At 39.5% G+C, this 21,127-nt stretch overlaps 1 protein-coding gene across 3 annotated transcripts in view; it reads left to right on the forward strand.

The window, feature by feature from the left end:
- The window catches only part of ralgps2 (Ral GEF with PH domain and SH3 binding motif 2), a 73,007-nt gene that overhangs the window by 4,763 nt on the left and 47,117 nt on the right, over positions 1-21,127 (forward strand). For 2 of the 3 annotated variants that reach the window (XM_082523737.1, XM_082523739.1), the window contains exons 2-5: positions 17,404-17,508; positions 18,770-18,900; positions 19,138-19,245; positions 19,964-20,014. In XM_082523737.1, the coding sequence (XP_082379863.1) occupies positions 18,841-18,900; positions 19,138-19,245; positions 19,964-20,014 (219 nt within the window). In that variant the 5' untranslated portion in view covers positions 17,404-17,508; positions 18,770-18,840. Of the gene's footprint in view, positions 1-10,525; positions 10,590-17,403; positions 17,509-18,769; positions 18,901-19,137; positions 19,246-19,963; positions 20,015-21,127 lie in introns of those variants that run through there. The other variant, XM_082523738.1, reaches the window with a different exon arrangement.

The raw sequence follows: 21,127 nt of genomic DNA on the forward strand, positions 1-21,127 counted from the left end.
AAATATTATGCTATGAAGATGAGACTTAACAGGCCACAAAAAGTTGAATTTAGCTCTGCTACTAATCGGCTGGAGTCTTACTGATGGTGCTGCTGAGTACTAACATTTTTAACCCGTTACTTGACTATAATGATTATATAAAGACAACTCTCATTTTAAACTTTGGGCTTTTAGGAAATCGGGTAATTTTTTTTTTCTTTATTAGTTTTTTGCAGTAAAAGAAGTTTTCACCAGAGTGTCGAGACTTGCCCGTTGTGATTGCTGCATCACTGCAGCTGTGACACAGCATTCAGTGTTGAATATGTTAAACTGACGATCGTCCTATTTGTTTGTGCCATCTTGCACTGCATGGATATTTAAGGGTACATCCATACGTACAACGTTTTGTTTGTTTGTTTTTAAATGTTAAAAAAAGTGCACATTTCCAAAGGTCTTTATCCTGGCAGGAGTTTTCCAAAAGCTTAGTTTTCACTAAATCCTATATGCTGTTTATATGTGGATGAAGGCTAAAATGCATTGAAAAAGCAATGTTGAGTAAAATACCGGTGCATATGTGGATGTAGACTCATTCTGGCCTTTCTTGAGGCACAGACTATTGATTTAGCAATATAATGGCCCAATATTAGTTCTCATAAACCATTCTAGTATGGGACTGAGCTGAAATGCTTTCATCTCTCTTTTGCTATGCTTTGAGTATGTTGATCGTATTTTTAATAAGTCACCCTAAAGCTGAAATCATCAAAGTAAGTGCTGTAGGTGTTGAATTATCAGCTTAAAGTTTTGAAGATGTTGCCTTTTTCAGTATTTCCAGTTAGCTGTTGCCAGTTGGAATACAATATAAGAAATCTGAAGTGCAACCTGTTGAATCAATAATCAGACAGGCTTTTGCTTTTTGAGGTAAGTTTTCAGTGCCTTTTGTCTATCTCTTGATCTGTGGGAATTTACTTCCATAAATTTAAGGGATGTATTAATGCTTTAGCTCCTATAAGCTAAATAGGAGGAACAGGAACAAAAATTCAGAGTTCAAATGCCACCTGAGACACTTTGTTAGTACAATAGTTGTTGTCCATCATATACCAAACTAGCAGGACAAGCCTTAAAATCTGGGTATACACTGTGCCAGTTTTAAAAAAACAGAATATTTTATTGATGCTTGTAGTCAGCAAAATTAGCAAGTGTGTTTTGCAGAGAGCTGTTGTCACTGATGACACACTTCCTAATTTGAAGTGTGATTCTATTGAAACAGGGTGCCAGTACCAGCTCCAGTATTAGTGCATGCAGCATAAAACAAAGGTAGCTTGTAATAACCAATTGCTTAAAGCCCTGCACCTCCACTATGTAACTGCATCAGTAATTTCCAGCCACTGTTTGCTCTTCCTGTCATACAAAGCTCAGCAAGTGAGTGCAGCTAGTGGTTCTTAGTTGAGTCATTTGTTTACATTTGGGTTGCACATCATTAGCGCCTAGCATCTCCCAGTTCAGGCCCTGGTTGTACTTCATAGTGATTTTGCCTTAAGTGATAAAACACATTTTTTTTGTTTCCAACTCAAGTGGGAATAGTAATTATTTTAATTATTTTTTTTTTTTTGCAAATCATACTTTGTTGCAAGTTGATGAAGTCACTCCCTTTTTAGGCACTAATGCGTCATCACAGGCTGACTTGTGGCTCAGAGACACACCTTGGCTTGTTTCATTGTTGCATGCACTGGGGAACATGAACGCATGGTCTTGCACTCACAATATCAGTGATATGACATTTTTGTACTGTGTAAATATTTATAGTACTATTATCGTGGACAGTATTACACTAAAAATCATCCATTCTGAATGCCAAAAAATAATCAAACTTCAGATAAAATGGAAAAACATGGAGTTTTGTGTTAGTTGGAGTTTAACAGCTTGTTAGTCACAAAATTATGTTAAACGGCAAGTGACTTTGAGCTATTGAGAAGAGGCAAAAATGCACCGCTGTATTTTCCTTTTCACTTCTTTATTCCATGACCAGCATTATTTCAAAACTCATGGGTGTTGGTCTGGGTTGGTGTGTCAGGTTATAGGCATTTGGAGTCATAAACTCTTGAACTGAGTTCAGGGACATCCTATAATAAAAGCCTTAGTCTTAAAGGCTAATTTGAAAAAGAGTTATGAGGCTTTTCCACAGTTTTGTTTTTGTTTTTTTGTTTTTTTTGTTTTCTCAAAACTTCTGTGTTGTAGCATATCCTGAATATTCAAACTAAAAAAAATACAATGGAGGACTAAATGCATAATGAAATGCAATGCAGCCCTGATCTGCTTAAATAATTATGTGAAGATTTCTTTGGTGATTTTATGATTTGGGAATTGGGTTACATTTGAGTAACCCTGAAGGAAATAATCTCGCTCTTCAAAAGCTTTCAATTAGCAGGGTTTTCTGTTAATATGATTCTGTAGGACAAAATATTCAGAATTACTTTAATTATAGGCATGTTTCACAAATAGGATTAGCTACCATAGTGTCAAGATGGTGGCGGGGCAGAGTAACAGGTTTGCAATGCTTGCTGAGCCTGAGGAGTCCGATCTTAATAAGACAGAATGTTAGTTGAAAAATTGCTGAGTTAGTGGACGAGGATTGGCATGTGTTCCTGCTCAGAAACGAGGAAGTGAGAGATCTTTGAAGATATTCTGAAAGGTTTTGTGGCAATAATGGCAGGGATTTCAGAGGAGCTGCGTGGAGATGCGCAAAAATTTAAAACGATTATTCAAAACCAGGCAGGCCAACTGGATGCACTTGAGCAGTGTTTAAAGCGAGATAATGTTGTTATTAGAGGATTAATTTAACCACCAAAGGTAAGGGAATGGTGGGCACAATTGGAGTTGAGATTGAGGTCGCTGATTTTAGTTTAAACTACTTGTAGAAAGTATGTGGCTTGCAAAGTGTATTGCCGCTGATGGTGTGTAGTAATAATAAAACGTATTTATTTAGTTTATACTGTCTTTTAAAATTCCCACAGCTATAAACTCCACACTAAACTGGCTCATTATGTATACTGGGGGTTTTCTTTTTGAATAAAGAGTGCAAACAGACTTGTGATGTTTGGTTCTCCAAATTAAAAAAACAGGACTGTGATGTACTACCCCTTAGGCTGTATTGAACATAAACAGACAGATGCCTCACCCTTCCACTTCCCCCTGCATATTGTCCTGATCCACCGGTCTGTATCGGCGCTGAAGACAAGTCTTTGTGGTCTCACAACAGAGCCTCATCCATCTGTCTGAACCTTGAGTGTTTTTGGCTTTGGGTGCAAAACTGAGAGCTGAGCCACAGCTATGTCATGGAAACTTGTGAACTTGGTCTTGAACCCGGCCAAAGACAATAGATCAGATACAGACAAACACGATTCTAGCTCTGTGTTTTGTTCCATCTTCCTTTCGCTTTATTCTGCTCCCAATGTTTTCACTTCTACTCTTTCCTCCTCATCTGATAGTCAGCAGGTGGGCTTTTTGACCTCAAGCACACTATGAAAATAAGGTGCTGTATCCTCCCCACCTGTTATTTTCTTTTTTCCTTTTTAACTCTCCAGCACCTCTTTGATAAATGAGTAGAGATGACTCATATCCCAGGCAGATGTGTTTCTCTATCATTTCAAAGAATCCATTTAGATTTGTGGTACTGAGAATGATCTCTTTCCTGTCGCCTTTGTCAGGTTTCCCACTAGTTGGGTCTAGGCTTGCACACAGACTTGCTTGCACATGCCTGAAGTTACGCATCTTGCATCACCAACTGTCAGTCTGGGTATTAATTCATTCTGTGCAGCCTTTTTGTATGCATGCGAAATTATTGCAGGTGTTGAGATTAATGGATTTTTTGTTTATTTTTTTATTTTTTTATTTAGGTTTTTATGAAAACATCTAACATTTCCACTCTGAGAGCAAATGGTGGAATTTAACTAAATAAGAAATGTGCTTAATATCTAAAGTGATAAACTTGAATACTTTCTAAAAGGCAAACTGACAAAATGGTAAACCTTAATGTCACAAGGAGTTTATTTGACACAAATGGATAGAATAGACAAATATGAACATAAGAAAGTTTATTTTCTTTCTTCCTTTTTAAAAAAAAAAAAAAATCTCTTCAACTACATATGCTTCACAGCCATAGACGATATAAAAGATGGATGTTGCTACTGTGAAGCCTCCAGGAAAGGATTTTCGCCATCACCATCTCAGGGTTTTGGAGTGAGATGTGCTGAGAAACGGGGCAGGTCTAATTGTGAAACACACATCCCCATTGGCTAACGACTTGGCACTCACAAGCCAGTGAACATCCTCTAGATAATCATTTATCATAGACCAGGATTTACAAAATTGATCAAAATCAAAAGAAAGGAAAATTGAGAATTTATGGGTCCAAACATGATGATTTGCTGCGATGCTTGATCTACAGCTGGACTTGAAATTAGCCTATTTTATTTGCTTTTTACTATTTTAAACACCCCAAGGCTGCTGTATGTCATGTATTATCAAAGTAGACTTGAATTAGACTGTAATTTTCAAAATTTGCCTTACTAAAAGAATAACTTTTGTCTGAAAAAGTGCCGAATGGTACTGTTTCAAAGAAGGCCCAAACCTATATACAGCTTTCCTCCCCTTCACAATTGTTCTGTTTTGTAATTATTTACACCTGTGAGCAATGCCAGACTCATTTATATGTAATAAGATGCGTCACCATCCTTTTAAGGCATACAGATTTTTCTTTCCCTCACAACTGGCTCTTATGACGGTAACGGTTGCTGCCTCGATGGACAGGCCTGCGTTTGATTCTGTTTTCCACGTGAAACGCTAACTTGAAGGTTTATTTGGATGCCTTTTGTGCTACAGCTGGACTCACATGAAGGTGGGAGAGTTGTAAGGATTTACAAGAGAAGGGGGAGGGTGACATTGCCGCTGGAAACAATGTCATTCCTATTTATAGTCAATAGATGAATGTTTAGTACCACATGGATCCTCTCTGTACTTGTCCTCTGAGAGAACAGCGGCTCGAACCAACAGTGCCGGTGTAACTCAGGCACTTCATATTATAATTTGTGTGTGTGCAGCTAGCCCCTGGCCATGCCTCTCTCTGTGTTTGTGTGAGAGAGAGAGAGGAGGATCAGAAAAGTGGTGTGAGGGGCTCATTCAGGGAGAGCGGAGATGAGGGGACGGAGGGGGGGAGGGGACTGAAGAGATACAGCTGTTTTTCGAGTCTCAGCTGTTGCTCTTCTTCCATTTGATACAGGCTTGCTTTTCCCCTTTCAAACACACACCCTAACTAGAAGCACAGCGCTGCATTGTTCTGTCTTGTGAGTAAAAGATAAAATAATCAATCTTTCATAGCTGCTATCAGATGGGAATACAGAGTACTTTCCATATTAGTATGAGAGACAGCAATGACCAGATTTGGAAAAATCTGCCTCTGCTGCTTGACTCTCCGTCTCTGCAGATAATTCGGATGGGTTCAGTTTGATATTTATTTCTTTTTCTGGTTATTCTCATCCTCTGCCTCATTTTTCTCCCCCTTGGCCAGTGTGTGGGTGTCATATTTTAGTCTCCCCTGTGACCTCTGACCTAGTGACTTAGAGCGAACAGCTGTGTATGTGTTCACAGGCACACTTGTTAGTTTCTCCCTCGGCCTCTCTCTCTCAGCAGCAATCCCTTTTTTGTGCGCTTTTAAGTTGTAATTACTCGTTTTATCAGGCCCTGGAGATAGGGCAGTGCCATGTTATGGGGAAATCATGCATGCAGCACTCCGTGTGACTACGTGTTAATCTGTATGGGAAGCCCGTTACCTCAGTCTTGCTCAGTTAAGCAAAGTGACTTGAATTGTAGATAAAAACTGAAACTTAAGTTCTGTGTTTAAAGCCAAAGCCCTTTCCTCTTTTGTCATACTGAATACTTGGCTTTGCAGACTTATGCACACACAGGATGTAACTCTGACAATAGCTAGCCTGCAGAGTGTTTGTTTTCGAAAAGCCTGCTGAATCTGACGTTAAGTTTTGGCTCGGAGCAGCTCTTTTGTGTCAATAGTCTGAACAGATAAGGAACAACTAAAAGAGGACTGGGTTGTAGGAGGAAGATGAGCTCATTGTTGCAGGGATGCTGAAATCTTCTGTTTGTTTGGAATGTCTTATTTAGTGGATTATACAGTACACTGAAGGAGAATATCCTTCTTACGCTCTCAGTAAAGCTCACTGATTTGATCTTTGATCTCATCCTGCCTCATAAAGGCACTTTTTTTTTTTTTTGTGGTTAAAGTTTGGCTATGAGGTAGGCCTGCTTGCTTGGGGCCAAAAATACAGCGCTTGTTTGTTGTTGAATGGTTTCTTTTGAAATATGCATTTGTTGAAATTAATAGAAAAATAGTATTAGTGTTTCTTGGTAATTGCTGTAAAGACAAAAGCAAAAGACAACATGAGAGCAATGTTGAAAAAGGTAATGCAGAAAAAGAATAGTTTTATCCTTATTATCCGTCATGGATAATTCTAATTAATTTAAAATTTCAGTCCCTTATAAAGCCATACTTGTGCCAAAAAAAACTGGCACCAAAAGCTGATGGTTGGAGCGTGTGCACAAATTAGATTCAAATTATAACAGTTGTTGATGGAGAAGCATTAAGATCTTGTGCGCCCCCCCCCCCCCTTTTTTTTTTCTTTTTTTTTTTTCTTCTGTTCTTTAAATGCAACTATGATTCTGCATTTATGGTTTGGAGATGTGTCCCCTCCTGACCAGCTTCCTGTGCAGGGATATAGAGTTTGGCATGTCTAAAAGGAGGTTTTGTTGTACCAGCACCGTGGGAGTTTGTGCGTATTCCTGTGCTGACATAATTGTATGGTTTGTCAGGTTGCAGCATGCAATGTCTTTTAGCTGTGAGGGCCCACCCGGTATCCAGTCCTGGGAAAGGCTGTGTTTTTCTTTTTGTGGTACCATCAGTGTAGATGTGGCAGAGTCTCATTTTTGTGCATGGACCATTTCTTTGTTGCTCCACCATTGATATGTGGTCATTTCTTAACTTAAAGAAGGAAAATATGTTCACATATTTAATACTAACATCGTAGACTGGGTTAACAAGTTGTAAAGATGGGAATTTGTGTGTGATTTGATTGAAACTGATCATTAAATCCTCACAATCAGATTCAGCATCTGGGTTGCAAGTTCTTCTTACAGTTTAACAGTAGTTCACTTAATGTTTCGAACACCAGGTGACCTTTAGGAAAAAGTTTGACTGAAATTGTTCAAACTCAGGCAGGAACTATTACCCTGGTTTTTATCTGTTCATCAGAATAAAAGCCAAGCAGTTTTGCTCTCAAGATCGGCCACAGTAAGCTTTGCTTTGTCATCAGTAAAGCGCCCACAAAGCTTAAAGTTTTGTTCCTTTTGCAGGTTTTTGTTCTTTTGTTAAGTAAACTTTTAGGGCCTTTTTTTTTTTTTTTTTTTTTTTTTTTTTAAAAACAAAACAAAAAGCAACAACAGAAAGGAGCCATTGACTGAGAGGGAGAGGAAAAAACTCTACACTAAACTCCTGTGACTAAAATTTCAGATGGCATATTTACAGCACTGATTTAAAGCTGTGCATAGGCAAAACAGATGCTAAGAGAAGGAGATGGTTTCTTTTCGTAGTTTCAAATTTAGTGCTCACATCAGGCCGGACTGAAAGTTTGTCTACCTGAAGGTAAATGATTCATTTCTGATCATGTGATTAGAATTCTTTCTCCAGTCTTTCAGCCTGTTGCTTTACATTTCATGGAACAACTGAGAAACATTAATGGCATGAAATCAGTCTATAATAGTAGAATATATGTTCCTACCTGTATTTGAAATGGTTCTTCTTTTCTCTTAATGCAGCAGGTTCTTCAGGCTCCCTCATGTCCACACACAGAGAATCAGAATCAGAAGACTTTATTTATCCCTAAGGGGCAATTAACAAACAACAGAGAGAATACAGTGATAAAGCAAAGCTACCCAATAACACTGTGAACCAAAGACTTTATGAGAACTTCAAGAGGTTAATAAAGATAAAATTAAAAAAAAGAACAGAAAAAGGGGCAAGAGAAAAACCTGTCACACCTTGCATTCTAAAGTAATTGTTTCCAAAGCATTTTTTGTCCACCTTTCAATATGATTGTAATCTACAATTACCTTCTTTGAATGTGAACTTGAGTCAGTTCGGAAGTAGGGTTAGCATTAACAATCTCCGGAAATTTTATTTTTTTGTTTCCAACATGATGCGTCATTGGCCCTAAATGATAGCAAGGGGAAGAGCAACCTTTGTGAAGGGGAAATGAAACGATTAGTGTTGCAAACCACCAATACAAATAAAATACCTGGGAATAAGGAAAAAGTCAGTGGAAACTATTGAAACTGCTACTTTCCTCATTGCTTCTGCTTTATTGGCGACGTCAGCAGCCCTCAGCCTGTTTGCATCATCTGACAGAAGTTGGCTAATACTCGTGCAGTACCACTTTGAACAGGTACTTGGAAACCAAGCATTTCTTTCACATTGAGAAAATGCTCAGGCCATTTTAAAAGAGCATGGGACCTGAAGTGGAGGTAGCAAGACTTTTTCTTTTCCTTTTAACTGTGTGAAACTGTCTGAGAAGATGATAAGGGGGTCCTTTTATGCTACTGGACTATAAACAAAAGAAAATGCAGATCCAGATTCCCACAGATGTGCCTTAATTTAAAGGATTGACAACATGTCTGATGGCATAGAAGCTGCTTTTTGCAGTGGTTAAAATCTTTTTCTTGTGGGCACAACATATGCCTAATAGAGCAGGGCGATATAACATTGCATGGAAGTTATATAAAAATGTAACAGTGCAAATGCAAATTCCTTGCTGGCAGTTTAACCAAAAGGCATTTCCAGTGGAAACTGGCCAACATATCCTCAGCATAACCATGTAGAATATTCACAAAACTTAAAAAGAGGTTATACACACACAATACGGTAATATTATGTTGAAGCACAGTACGTATCACTCCGCGGGGCTCCTGCCTATGATAGCCGTAATCCTCCGACAATCCATCAAGCGGTGTGGGTTCGTATCATAGCAAAGTCGTACTAAAACAGTTGGCAGATTTTCGAGCGCCGTGTACCACATAAAATCGTTTCAAGGTCAGTAGACACAACCAGAATCCAAGCATAAGGCACACGGGATTATAAGGGGCACTGTCGATTTTCAGAAAAATCAAAGGATTGATTTTAAGTGTATTTTCCAAAAAACACGGTAATAACAACGGCCCGCTAGCATGCTCTACCAAAAATAGTGTTTTGTCGTGTATCTGACGGACTAAAGCTAAACCAGTTCCACACCACTGAAGTTGCAGCATTTTTACAAAACAATTCTGGTTCATCCGTTTCATTCAACGATCCGCTTTCGCCCTTCTCGTTCTCTGTCACCACCGTGCTTTTTCCACCATATGCGTATGAAAACAAAGGCACTGCAAATGCGCGTTTTACCCATATTCTATCGCGATATTTCATTCTCTTACCGTTGCCCAACATTAAACCAGTATTACTGTGAACGGTATGATATAGGGCTGTGCGATATGACAAAAATCTCATATAAGACATTTATCGTCCTGACAACGATATAAATCACAAAAATGTAATATTTTCTGTAAATTCTGTGAATCTCGGGCAACTCGACTTGCGTTTAGTTTTTCCAGCTGGGCGTCCTTTACCTGGATTCCAGTGTTTTAAGTGATGCATGAAACTAGGGCTGCTCGATTATGGCAAAAATGACAATCACGATTATTTTCACTGAAATTGAGATCTCGATTATTTGACGATATTTATTTAACAATAACAATGTATTGAATAATGACTTTAAAGATTGTCAAAAATAATATAAAATAGTGCAAATACTGATAACAGTGCAAATGTTTGCAATATAAAACATAAATGAAAAATGTAAACATCTATGTTTAGTGAACTTTGCAGTGTTGCTCTGTGGTGCAGCTACGACACCGTAGCAAAGTTTACACACTGTGTCTACTTGATCCACGTCTGACTCCGTGAACCCATAATGTTTCCACACCACTGAAGTTTTTTTTTTTTTTTTAGCTCTTTTCAACCAACGGCAGTCACTCTCCTCTCCAAATAACTTCTGCTTAGCTTTCCGAGCTTCCCTCGGGTCCTCTTAATTGTTGTGACGCGTGTTCGAAATGCAGAGCGGTGCGCTTGATTTGCCACAACGGAGAGTAAAGCACGAGGGAGGTGCTAATAATCGGCTCAGTCATTTTTAATGATCGTTGAAAGCCCAGATCGTAATCGAGATTAAAATTCGATTAATTGAGCAGCCCTACATGAAACTATACATTTTTAGACACAAGTTGTAACGGCCACCATTTTCTCTCAAAGTTTGAGTCTAAGGTTAATTTTTTAGCACTTGATGGCTTTTTTTTTTTTGCTTCTCATCCGTAAACTCTCTGCATACTCTTTCATGTGATTCACTTTATTTTGAAAAGTCTCAACAGGATCTTGAGCTTTATTGTGAAAGGTTTACGTGGAAAACAAACAAGCGGACAGCGGAGCCACGCGATGGTTTTACTGTCATTGTTGCTAACGAAAACCGGTAAAAACAGGCACTTGTCTGCCCATAGTGTATAAGAGAAAGAGAGAACTTTAAGAAGTTAATATAGCCACTAAGGTGACCGTCAAAACGATGAAAAATATTGCTGTAAACAGTTTATTTTACGACATCACAAAACAAACGATAGCATAATAGGAAACGATAGACGTTTTTATATCGTCATCTGATATATCGTTATATCAAACAGCCCTAGTATGATATGGCCCAGCCCTAATGCCTAATGATCACTATCCTATGATCTATAGTGCCTCTTTATTTTATCTTAACCTTAGAGCTCCCAAGTTTGAGAATGAAGGATTTGTGCTTCCCTTCCCCTTTTTTTTTTTTTTTAAATAGGAGAGGTGATTATCCAACTTCTTATCTTCTGAAAATTTGGTCAAAAATTACATGTGCAACATTACAGATGCAGTGGCTTGCTGTGCTGGAGTTTGGGCCCTGCTCATGTGTCTCTTGTTTACATATTTACACAAACCAGTTGCCACACACTGATAGATTATGACTTTATATAAGAGACTGCATTATCTTTTTTCTTCTACACACACGATGAAATATCGCCTTAGCCCCAAAGTGTCTTTTGATGATCTGACACTAAAATGCCTCTGCATTATGCAGTTCAGATGGCAAAGTTGATCAAGCCAACTTATCACCACATGTTGGCTCCAGACAGATGGTTTCTTTCTGCAAAAGCAGTTTATTAGCCACATGATTTTATTCAGCTCTGAGACTGCCACCACCCACACGTCATCTCCGCTCAGCCCACTGATGTGTCATCATGTTCTTAAGCAAGAATCTGTGGTGGAATGCCGCTCATTGTGATGCACCGGGGTCTGTCACTAAGGTGTGATTGATTGATCAATAATAAATGTCTATCCTGTGAGGCTTTCATACTGACAGAAAATTTGTTCATACAGCTATCAGTGTGCTTTTTTTTTTTGTTTTGCTTTTTTTGTCCATGTTGTTACTGATGAGAGTAGTAAGTGGTGATTAGCTGGACATTATGGACAATGCTGGGCATCCTCTGCACACGGCCATAAACAACCGGTGGAGTCTGTTCAGTGACAGGTTGCTTAATATATATACTGCATAATATAACGATTTCACTCAGCAATTGTGTCTTTACTTGGTGTCCAACAAGAGGTTTCACTCTTGTGCCAGCCCTCAGAGACTCATAGAGGAAGACATAGAGATCATATCAGTTTCCTCTAAGCATTACTGCTCTGACTGACTGCTCTGTTGCCCTATATTGTTACCATGTCCTTTCCTTGTTTAATAGTCCATGCAGGGAATGACCACAGACAACAGTACTGCTGCCAGCTTCTCGCTTCCTCTGCTTCCTCTCCCTCCCCGCTTCCTCTCCTACTTTTTTTTTTTTCCCTTTCTTTCTTTCCCCACTCAACTGTCACCATGCTCAGGTCGCCCAGGCCTCAGCAGCAGAGTTGAACTTGGTCCGGGCAGCCTGCCTGCTCCCATTTGGGCCACAAATCAGGCTGAAGTCAGCACACACACACAGATACACTCAAACTGTAGGCCCTTTCCCTGCCCACACGTGACAGCCTGCCGCTCTGAGGCCCTGCCACATGCCGCTACTCACAAGCTTGGCACTGTATCCTCTCTTCAGTTCATTTGATGGATAGTCAGATACAGTTATAAAGACCAGTTGGGCCTTGTATTTGCTTTTGGCAGCTGAGGTTTTGTAGTATTTCATGATTTCAGAGGTTGCTTATAGCTGTAAGTAAAAGCTAGGTCACTGTAAAATGTTAACTATAGATGTTATCTATGTCTGTGAGCATTGTACCTACAGAGCCTGCCTGTGTCACTGGGGGATGTGCGATGAGAAAAGACAGAAGACAGCCTGTCTTTAAAGCGTGAGCTCTAATTATCCCCCTGAAAGCTGTAGAGATCAAGCAAGCAGGGGTGAAAGAGCAAGGGAGGAAAGTTTATCTAAAACATTATTTATTTTTATTTTTATTTTAGAAAAACATCAACACTGGCTTAGAATTGGGTTTAGATGTGTGACATGTACGCCCCCTCCCTCCCAAAACAAAAAACACGATCAGCTGATCAGAATCACAATCAGCTGACGGCCATAAAAATGTTTAGACAACTGAAAGACTTGTTGAAGGCATTTAATTGTACGTACAGAAGGTAATTACTTTATATTTTGATATATTCATTATAATTCAGAAATAATTTTATATGGACAGTTGTCTTGAATACCTTTTTTAATTTTTTTTTTAACCTGATATAAAATACACATTTTGTGTTGTTGCTGATGAAGCTATATTGGCCTTTTTTAAAATTCAGACACTGCACACTGATTGGAGGGGGGGATTTGACTCAAATAAGGTTAAAAGTTAAATGTTTTGAAAAAGTGCAGGTGTATTTACAAGTGTAAAATTGATCATCACTTTTTTTGTGCTTCATGTCCTACTTTTTTTAAGACCCTCTTTGTCCTCGGCTGTCTATCTTTCCACTACATCACAGTAATTTCCCGTCACAAATAGACCCAGATGCTCATAAAATGATGGCCCACTATGATAGATGGTACATTGCTGTTAATTCACTGTCTGGAAAATCTGTGGTGTCACTGGGTTCATTGCCTATTGATTTTCTGAAGAAGGAAAAAACCAAAAAAAAACCAACGTGCTTTTGTTAGATGATACGGCACCATTAAACTTATTTTCTTTTTGTTTGCATTATGTTGCTCTAATAAATCAGATGCATGCGAGCGTCTTGTCTGGAAGAGTGGCTGTATTTGGGGTATAGAATTATCTTCTCACTTCCTCTTGTGCGAACTTAATAAAAACTGTATCGACCGAGCAACGGGAATACCGCATGCTGTAATAGCAAACTGGGGAATTACTCAAAAGTATAGCCTGTGTGTGTCTCTGTGTGTGTCATAAAATGCAGAAAGTCCCTGCACCCCTGACTGGTGTTTAAAATTTGAGTGGATGGAGAACATTGCTTTTATGTTCACATCAAAGTGTAATTGTAGTGTTATGACAGTTTTTGGTTTCGGTCCTCCTGTTCCTATAAATGTTTTCCCTTATTCACTTCTGCTGGTCTAAACTGCCATGGAGTTACCACTGTCCCGTTATTGACCTTCATGAAGGGCTGAACATCACTGGCATGTTAAGTGATCATGTGAAGGGGCTGTTAGTTGTGTTCCCTCGACAACACACACAGACATTATTGTCCCTCTGCAGGCATTGTCACCAACTTCTGCTTATACAGCCAACCTGCTGAGTGAAAGCGGTGTATATCGATCCATGGCGACACGCTGCTGTAGTGCGTGTGCGAGAGTGTGTGTGAGTGAGAGAGAGAGAGATAGAGATCGTCCGGGCTTCTCTTAGCTCCAGATCAATACTGTCCTGCTGTCCCCCAGGAGGCTTGATGAGAGCCCAGAGAAAGCGAGAACAACCTTGACTCAGTCTTCCATGGCATCGCATTAAATGAAATGCTACCAACAAGCTCTCTGGTGATTAGCAAGCTTCACATAATGCATGAGCAAAATTAAAAGTAACACTTTCTCTGTTTCTGTAAAGCAGTAGTGAACAGGAAATACAGTCATGTAAGAAGTCTGGAGGCAAGACGGAAGACATGGTTTGCACTTGATGTGTGTGCTTGGCTGCAGATGGTCTGCAATAGGAGTTTATGAGGATATGGGTTTTTGAGGAGTGAGGCTGACAAGATATTATAATATTTTAAAACTATACTGCAGCAAGAACTCAGCCATATAGAGCCATTTCATGTAATAATTTATATAACTTCCATTGCTAAGTGCTGCTGTAATTTTGAGTAATTGTTATGTTACTCTGTTATTTGTCAAAGCACATTTGCTTTTGTATAATTTGCCCTGTTGTTAATACCATATTATACCAAATTTCCCCTTGTGGGACAATTAAAGGATTATTCTATTCTATGCTGCTTTTTATAGCTTCTTTTTAATGTTTAGATTATTTGAGTGATTTAAAAAATACAGGTAGTAGGTCCTGCGTTTTTATATCTTAAAATTTGAATGTGCAGTGAAGTGTTTCATCTACAGATTTACCCACTCGGAACGTTTTCTTTTCATATGGTAAAGAGGCCTATGATATATTTGAATGGTGGAGGGATAATTTGCTTTAGAGTTTAAACTTGGACGGTGTGAATGGTATGTATGCGTACTGTGTACTAAAGAGAAGGGGACAGCAGCACAGCTTAATGGGCTGTCACATCCCTCAGTGCACACCTCAACACACTGACCCACTTTGGCTCTCTGACTTTGGCGCATCTGCGGCATGCTTTTCAAACGCATCAAGCCCCACTTCTGCTAAGCAGAGCAGAAAGCACATGTCTGTACTGAGCATGTAGACCGTGACGAAGAAGAGGTACTGCAGTTTTTATCATAAAGCACAGCGGAGGAGAAAAAGACTTGTTTTCAAATGACTGTGCGCTTCAGAGGAAATGCTTCCATTATTGTTTGCTTGCTAACAAGACCTCCCTTAGAGAGAGAGAGAGAGACACACACACACACACACACACACACTTAATGTTTAATAGTGAGAACAGATTGAGAACCGATGCTCGGCCTGCAGGACTGTTGGGTGTCAAAGAAAAGGCCTTTAGTTCTTTAGACGGAGACTGGCAGGGTTGGCTCAGTGTTTCTGTTAACACTAAATGCTACACAAGTCTCGTGTGATCCTTTATTCAGTCTCACAGCTTGTGACCTTTCCTCGATCACACAGATCCGTGTTGGTCCTGCACATACCCATTGTGCTCATTTCCAACTCCCTCTTTTTATTCTTGGACTTCACTGGAGTAGCTTTACATGATTGTTCTAAAGAACCTTTTTTTGTTTTGTTTTTTTAAATTTAAATCTTACCTTGAGTGCCCCCCCCCCCCTCCCAGTTTATCCATCGTCTGAAACAAGCCTTTTTAGCCCTGTTCCTAGTCAACTCTCTGCATGGAGTATTTTAATGCCAGGTGTTTACTGTTTCCATGATGCTGGGCCATCTGGGATGCACTGCTACAGATTTGTCATGTAAGATGTTTTGTGTAAGACACCCGTCTAGAGCAGTTCCATGGGTGTATGGGTACTGTAACAGAGTTACAGCCACCCCATGTATATATCATATTTTCACCAGATTAAGACGTGGAACTTTCCGTGCTTCTAACGAATGAATGACTAAAATAATCTGATTATCAATAGTTGATAAATTTTCGCCTCTCACTCCACTCCCACAAACTATCACGTGCAGCGCAAACCCTCAGATTTATTTATCTTAGTGTATGTTTGCATTTCTTACTAATCAGTGCTTCCAGCTTGAATATATAATGCTGCCATAAAATAAGGTTGAGGTGAGGATTAAAAGGACAGGAGATGAGCAGTTTAAGCAGGACCTAGGACATGTCCAATGGAGGTCATGGAAGACCTGTTTTCATGGCTGCTGGAGGTAGGAATGTAAAAGGTCAGTGCACGATGTGGAATGCGTCGTCACATGCACAGATACGCTGGCACGTGCATGACGACAACACACACAAAAACACTCGCTAATACGCATTATGCCCTTCAGTACTGAGGCAGCCTGGGCCTTTTGTGTGTGAACTGCAGTATGTGAATGTCAGAAGGTAGTCTGGAATTCAGTGAATACAAGGAGGGAGAGGCAGCCAATTCACAGAGCGAAGTCTGATTGAACGCCACTTGCTATGCAGTCTTATGAGTCACATTTAGCTTAACGACACGTCCTCTTCTGCAAGCTCCAACACGAGTAGTTCTACTTTCTGTCACTCTTCCTCTTCTTATTCCAGTCGTGCCCTCTGCAAGGTTTATACTTGTGATGTTGAGACGTCAGCCCGTCTTGTTCCCCACACACACCTGTGCCTTATTAGTGCGCACATGTTTTTCTGCCAGCTGACATTATAAACATTCCCTGGGCTTGAACCTCAGAAAGCCCAGCATTATGACACGCCTATGTGGAGTTATGTCATCAAACACAGCACATTTCAGCTCAGCTGACTGTCAGGTGTGTCAGACACAAGGACATTTAAATCAGGAGCACCAGCTAGTTGGGATTGGATAGGGTAAGGCAATGAGTCAGATGTGATTGTTAATAGCGGGAGGTGTGGATATCGGAAGAAGCTGTAAAACTAGATGTAAACTAGCTAGGATGGTTATGGTTAAGGAGTTCTAACAGGACAAAATGAGTGACAGCAGATGAGCAGAAACCTGCTGTTATCAGAGGCTGTTTACACTGCTCTGGGTTGATAACACTTTGACTATAACACGCCGAGGACAGATGTGAGAGCTTGTTAAAGCTGTGTACACAGATGCTATTTCTGTCCTCCTAGCACAGAGATGTTTGTATGTATTTATTTATTTTTTATATTTAACGAGCTGTGTGACGCAGGGGGGAAAAACGAAACCCAAGTGAGGCAAACGTTCATTGTCTTATTTATTTGATTTTATGTATTTATTTGGGGTCATGTCTTTATAGGCTTATCTTAGCCAAAGTTTGAAGTTTATTTTGGATTATGGAAATCTTAATGTAGTGTTTGGGAAAGGTAACAAACAGAAATACTGACTATCGTTATAACCTGGAGGGAAAAGGAGATATACCATGCTCCAGTCTAGCTCAAGCTTTTATTGCTTATCGTAGTGAGACACCTACTGGCTGATGTGAGTTATGGAAAGAGTCTGGAGGCACAGAGGGAGACAGGATTTCCACTGTGTGGGTTTTTACTCGTGTTCAGAACAATCATGGTGCTTTTTGTTCTTTTCCCCCTTATTTCTTTTGTTCCTGTCTTTCACACACAGACAGCAGAGACCAGCCTTGGAGAACGATAAAACTCGATAGACAGACGAAAACAGAACAACAGCCCAACTTCACTTAAAGCATTATGTACATCTGACACCCATCTGGTAAGTGTGGCTTTTTTTTTTCTTCTTTAAAGAATGTCTAGCTTTTTACGTTGCCTGAGGATCAATTAAATTTTTTATTTTATTAAGTCTATGAAAAAATAGATTGATGCTTAACCTCACAAGTGATATTTTTAATAAATGTCTAATTTGAACCTAGATAAAAGGGCAACACACACATCGGTATTGGGCCAGGAAATAAGATAATTACAGATGTAGTATTTTTATATACAGCAGACTCAGACTTGTAAACACAGGCCAGCTATTGCTTCCTGTAGGGTTATGCACTTTGTCAAACAATGTGAGGATAGTTTACATGATATGCCGGCGTTTGCTGGTATATCTGTCTTGTCTTGTCTCGGCAGAACTGTATAAGGAAGTTAATGGAACAGGCCACTTGATGAAAAGACAAACAAGTAGGCAGTCAGGCGCTCACACACCTGCAGGCCTCTGCTGGCCTTCGGTATTCTGAGCAGCTCCTTATTTTTTTATTATTGCTTCTCAGTGTGCTTTTGGCTAATAATGGTCTCCAAGGTGTTTTCAGTGCTGAGCAGACAAGAATATTAAATTGTGGTAGAATATTAATAATATATCACTCAGTGATGTACGAGGATTAGATTGTCTCCAGTTTAATATTTACAGTTCATATTATTATTATTATTATTATTATTAAACGCTTGAATAACCCCTTTGTGTGTGCGTGCGTACACACACACACACACACACACACACACACACACACACGTTTACATAGTTATATGTAGGTTGAAAATAAAAGCGTAGAATGGTTTTAAGACTTTAGAACAATGTGTAGATAAAACAACAGCAAAGACAAATGTTTGGTAGCAAATCTGGCCTGGATGGAAGCCAGTGAATTGGTCGGGTAAGCTGTTTACACTCACGGACCACAAGCCCCTTTCACAGAAGATCTTTTCCTAATGCTCACCTTAAGCTCCTTCTGTCCCGTCTTTCCTCAAGCATAGTAAAGGCAGACTATAAATGTGCACATCCATATGGTGTGCACAGGCATTCTGGACCAATAGCTGAACCTCACAACCGTTTAACCAGCATTTCTTTACATCATAACTAATTTCGAGAGGGTACATTTTTCCTTGTAGTTGCGACAGTATGTCTAAATCAACCCATTTCAACCAGTAGATGGCGCTCTGTTCGCAAGATGAGCAGTTTGAATGCTGCTATTAATGATCAGGATATCGTGCGCAATTTGCTCACTGTCATATATTTTGTATATGTTTTCTGTCAGAGGGCCGGGCGGGCTTTGCTGTAGCTGAGGATGATGAATGGTCTCCTGCATTAGAGCTAGATGGTGTGGGAATGATGGACCTCCCTAATGGCCAATCCAATATCTCCACCAGTGCTGCCACAGTCTCTGAGGTAAGGCCTCATCCACGTCAGTGTTTTAAAATGCAGCCTGTGTATAGCTTAACTATGAAAGGTTTTCGTGTATAATTATAATAACATTTTAATATATTATGTTTAGTTTTTCTTGGTGTTCATTTTACAAATCTCAAAACCTTACCAACATCACCACTCTTTTTCATTTGGTAATCCAATTCTCAGAAGCCCAGCCATCAGTTTGTGTGTGTGTGTTTCTGTGTGTGTGACTTCCAGAAGAGCAGCAGCTCGGAATCTCTTAGTGATAAGGCATCATCAGAGCTGAAGAAGAGTTTTGACGCAGTTGTGTTCGATGTGCTGAAGGTCACTCCTGAGGAATATGCAGTAAGTGAATTTTCTGCGTTTCTGTTACAGTCTCTTCTTTTCTGATTAACCTGCATAAATGAGGGGTTATAAATGTGCATATAAGCAAAAATCCGATGTGCTGACTTAAGACGGGAGGAGATGGGGTGATGGAGGGGGAAATGGGGTCAGAGTTTGCATCAGTAATAATTGATGATGTCTGGCAGTGGCAAGCAGCTGCTGACAGTTCCCACAGCTGCCTCTGCCCCATTTTCAGTGACTTCAGTGTCATCTTTGGAAAAATAATAATACTAGTAAAAAAAGAAACTCAGAACAATGTCACATTTTTGTCGAACTAGCTTTACCTTACAGGATATTCACATGAAAAGAACATAATCTTTTGAACGTCTGCAAGCTTTTTTAAATACGTGTGCTTGTCTTGTTGTGTCCCATTCCACCACAAGAGGTCACTCTTGGTCTTATTTAATCAATCCCTGTTATATTAATGTCTTTCAAGGTGGTGTCAGGTAAGTAAAGGAGTCTTAGGAGTAATGGGTTGTGCATTATCACAAGCCCAATTTAAAAAAAAAAAAAAAAAAACAAAACAAGGAAAATCAGCATTTCAGTTGTTGAATTGTTATTACATAAACCTTCTTTATGACAACATGGAACTTAGAGGAATTGTGACAAACGTTAGTTTGTGTAAATATTTCAATTTGACCAAAGTATATCTAACAGGTGCCTTTTTGCTCTCCTTCAGGGCCAGATTACACTCATGGATGCTCCTGTGTTCAAAGCCATCCAGCCAGAGGTGAGCAGTTAATGTGGAGAGGAAAAACGATGTTAACGGAATGACAATTATTTAAACTGACTGGGAGGACTCAAGGGAGCTTTTTGCTTTACTGATGAGCAACTTTCAGTCCTTTGGGGCATTTGAAATCTTTAAAAACGTTTTCACATATATATTGTTGAAAATGTAAGACTGCACTCTCTGTCAGCAATTTAATTTAAGCAAATTTGTGGCATTGTGCATGTTAGCTAACTTGGGTTAAGCGTCAGGTTTACTTGGCTTTTATAACTTCAGAAGACACTTGAGTACCTTGTTCAACAAATGAACTTGTGCCCTTTGTTGATTATAATAAATAACTTCATCTTAGACTTAAGCATTGCCATATTTAGTTTCTGACATTCACTTAGTTTAGAATAGCAATTTGAAAAAAGGTGCATCAAAACTAGCAGTGGCCATTTAAGTGAAACGTGAAGACAGTAGACAGGTTTCTAAGAGGGGTGTAGCAGCTGGATCAGTTGTATTCAAAGCCAACCAAAACGAGTACACAAATACAACACGAATGTGCTAATTTTATTCACTGAAAGATAGAAATATTACTTCATCACAGATAGAGCTCAGTGAGTTAAAACCCTGTAGTAGTAACCAGTATTTCTAGTGGATGACTGGAAAAAAGTAGTCTACTAACAAATCCAAGAGATTTGTGCCATGAACTGAAGGGTGTGTGTAAAGAGATGACTGAGATAAAGAAAAAGACCTGTGATAAAAAGGCTAGTCATAATATTCTAATTTGTCGATATTTTTTGCCTAATTTGGAGTCGGACACTTGGCCAGTGTGCAGTCAGTGTATTCCAAGGAGCAGCGGTATTCCTGTCATCAGTCATGCTCCTGCCTCTGGTTTGCATTTTCATGTTGTTTGGGGTCACTGGCCCGTTGCAATATCAGTCCCTCTCTACAAAAATAGATCCAGGGAGTGCTGATTGTCATGGGCTTTCCTCCACAGATGCCTGACCACAAACTTGTTGAAATTTTATGGAGCACTTAAACTCAGACTGCCAAGTGCTTTGGGTCATGGTCAGATCATGCTGGGATAACATGGGTTATTAGGTTTTGTGCAAACTTGAATCCATCTAAGTT

Source organism: Aulonocara stuartgranti (assembly GCF_965226115.1).
Source record: "Aulonocara stuartgranti genome assembly, chromosome: 23".
In the NCBI taxonomy this organism is placed as follows: Eukaryota; Metazoa; Chordata; class Actinopteri; order Cichliformes; family Cichlidae; genus Aulonocara; species Aulonocara stuartgranti.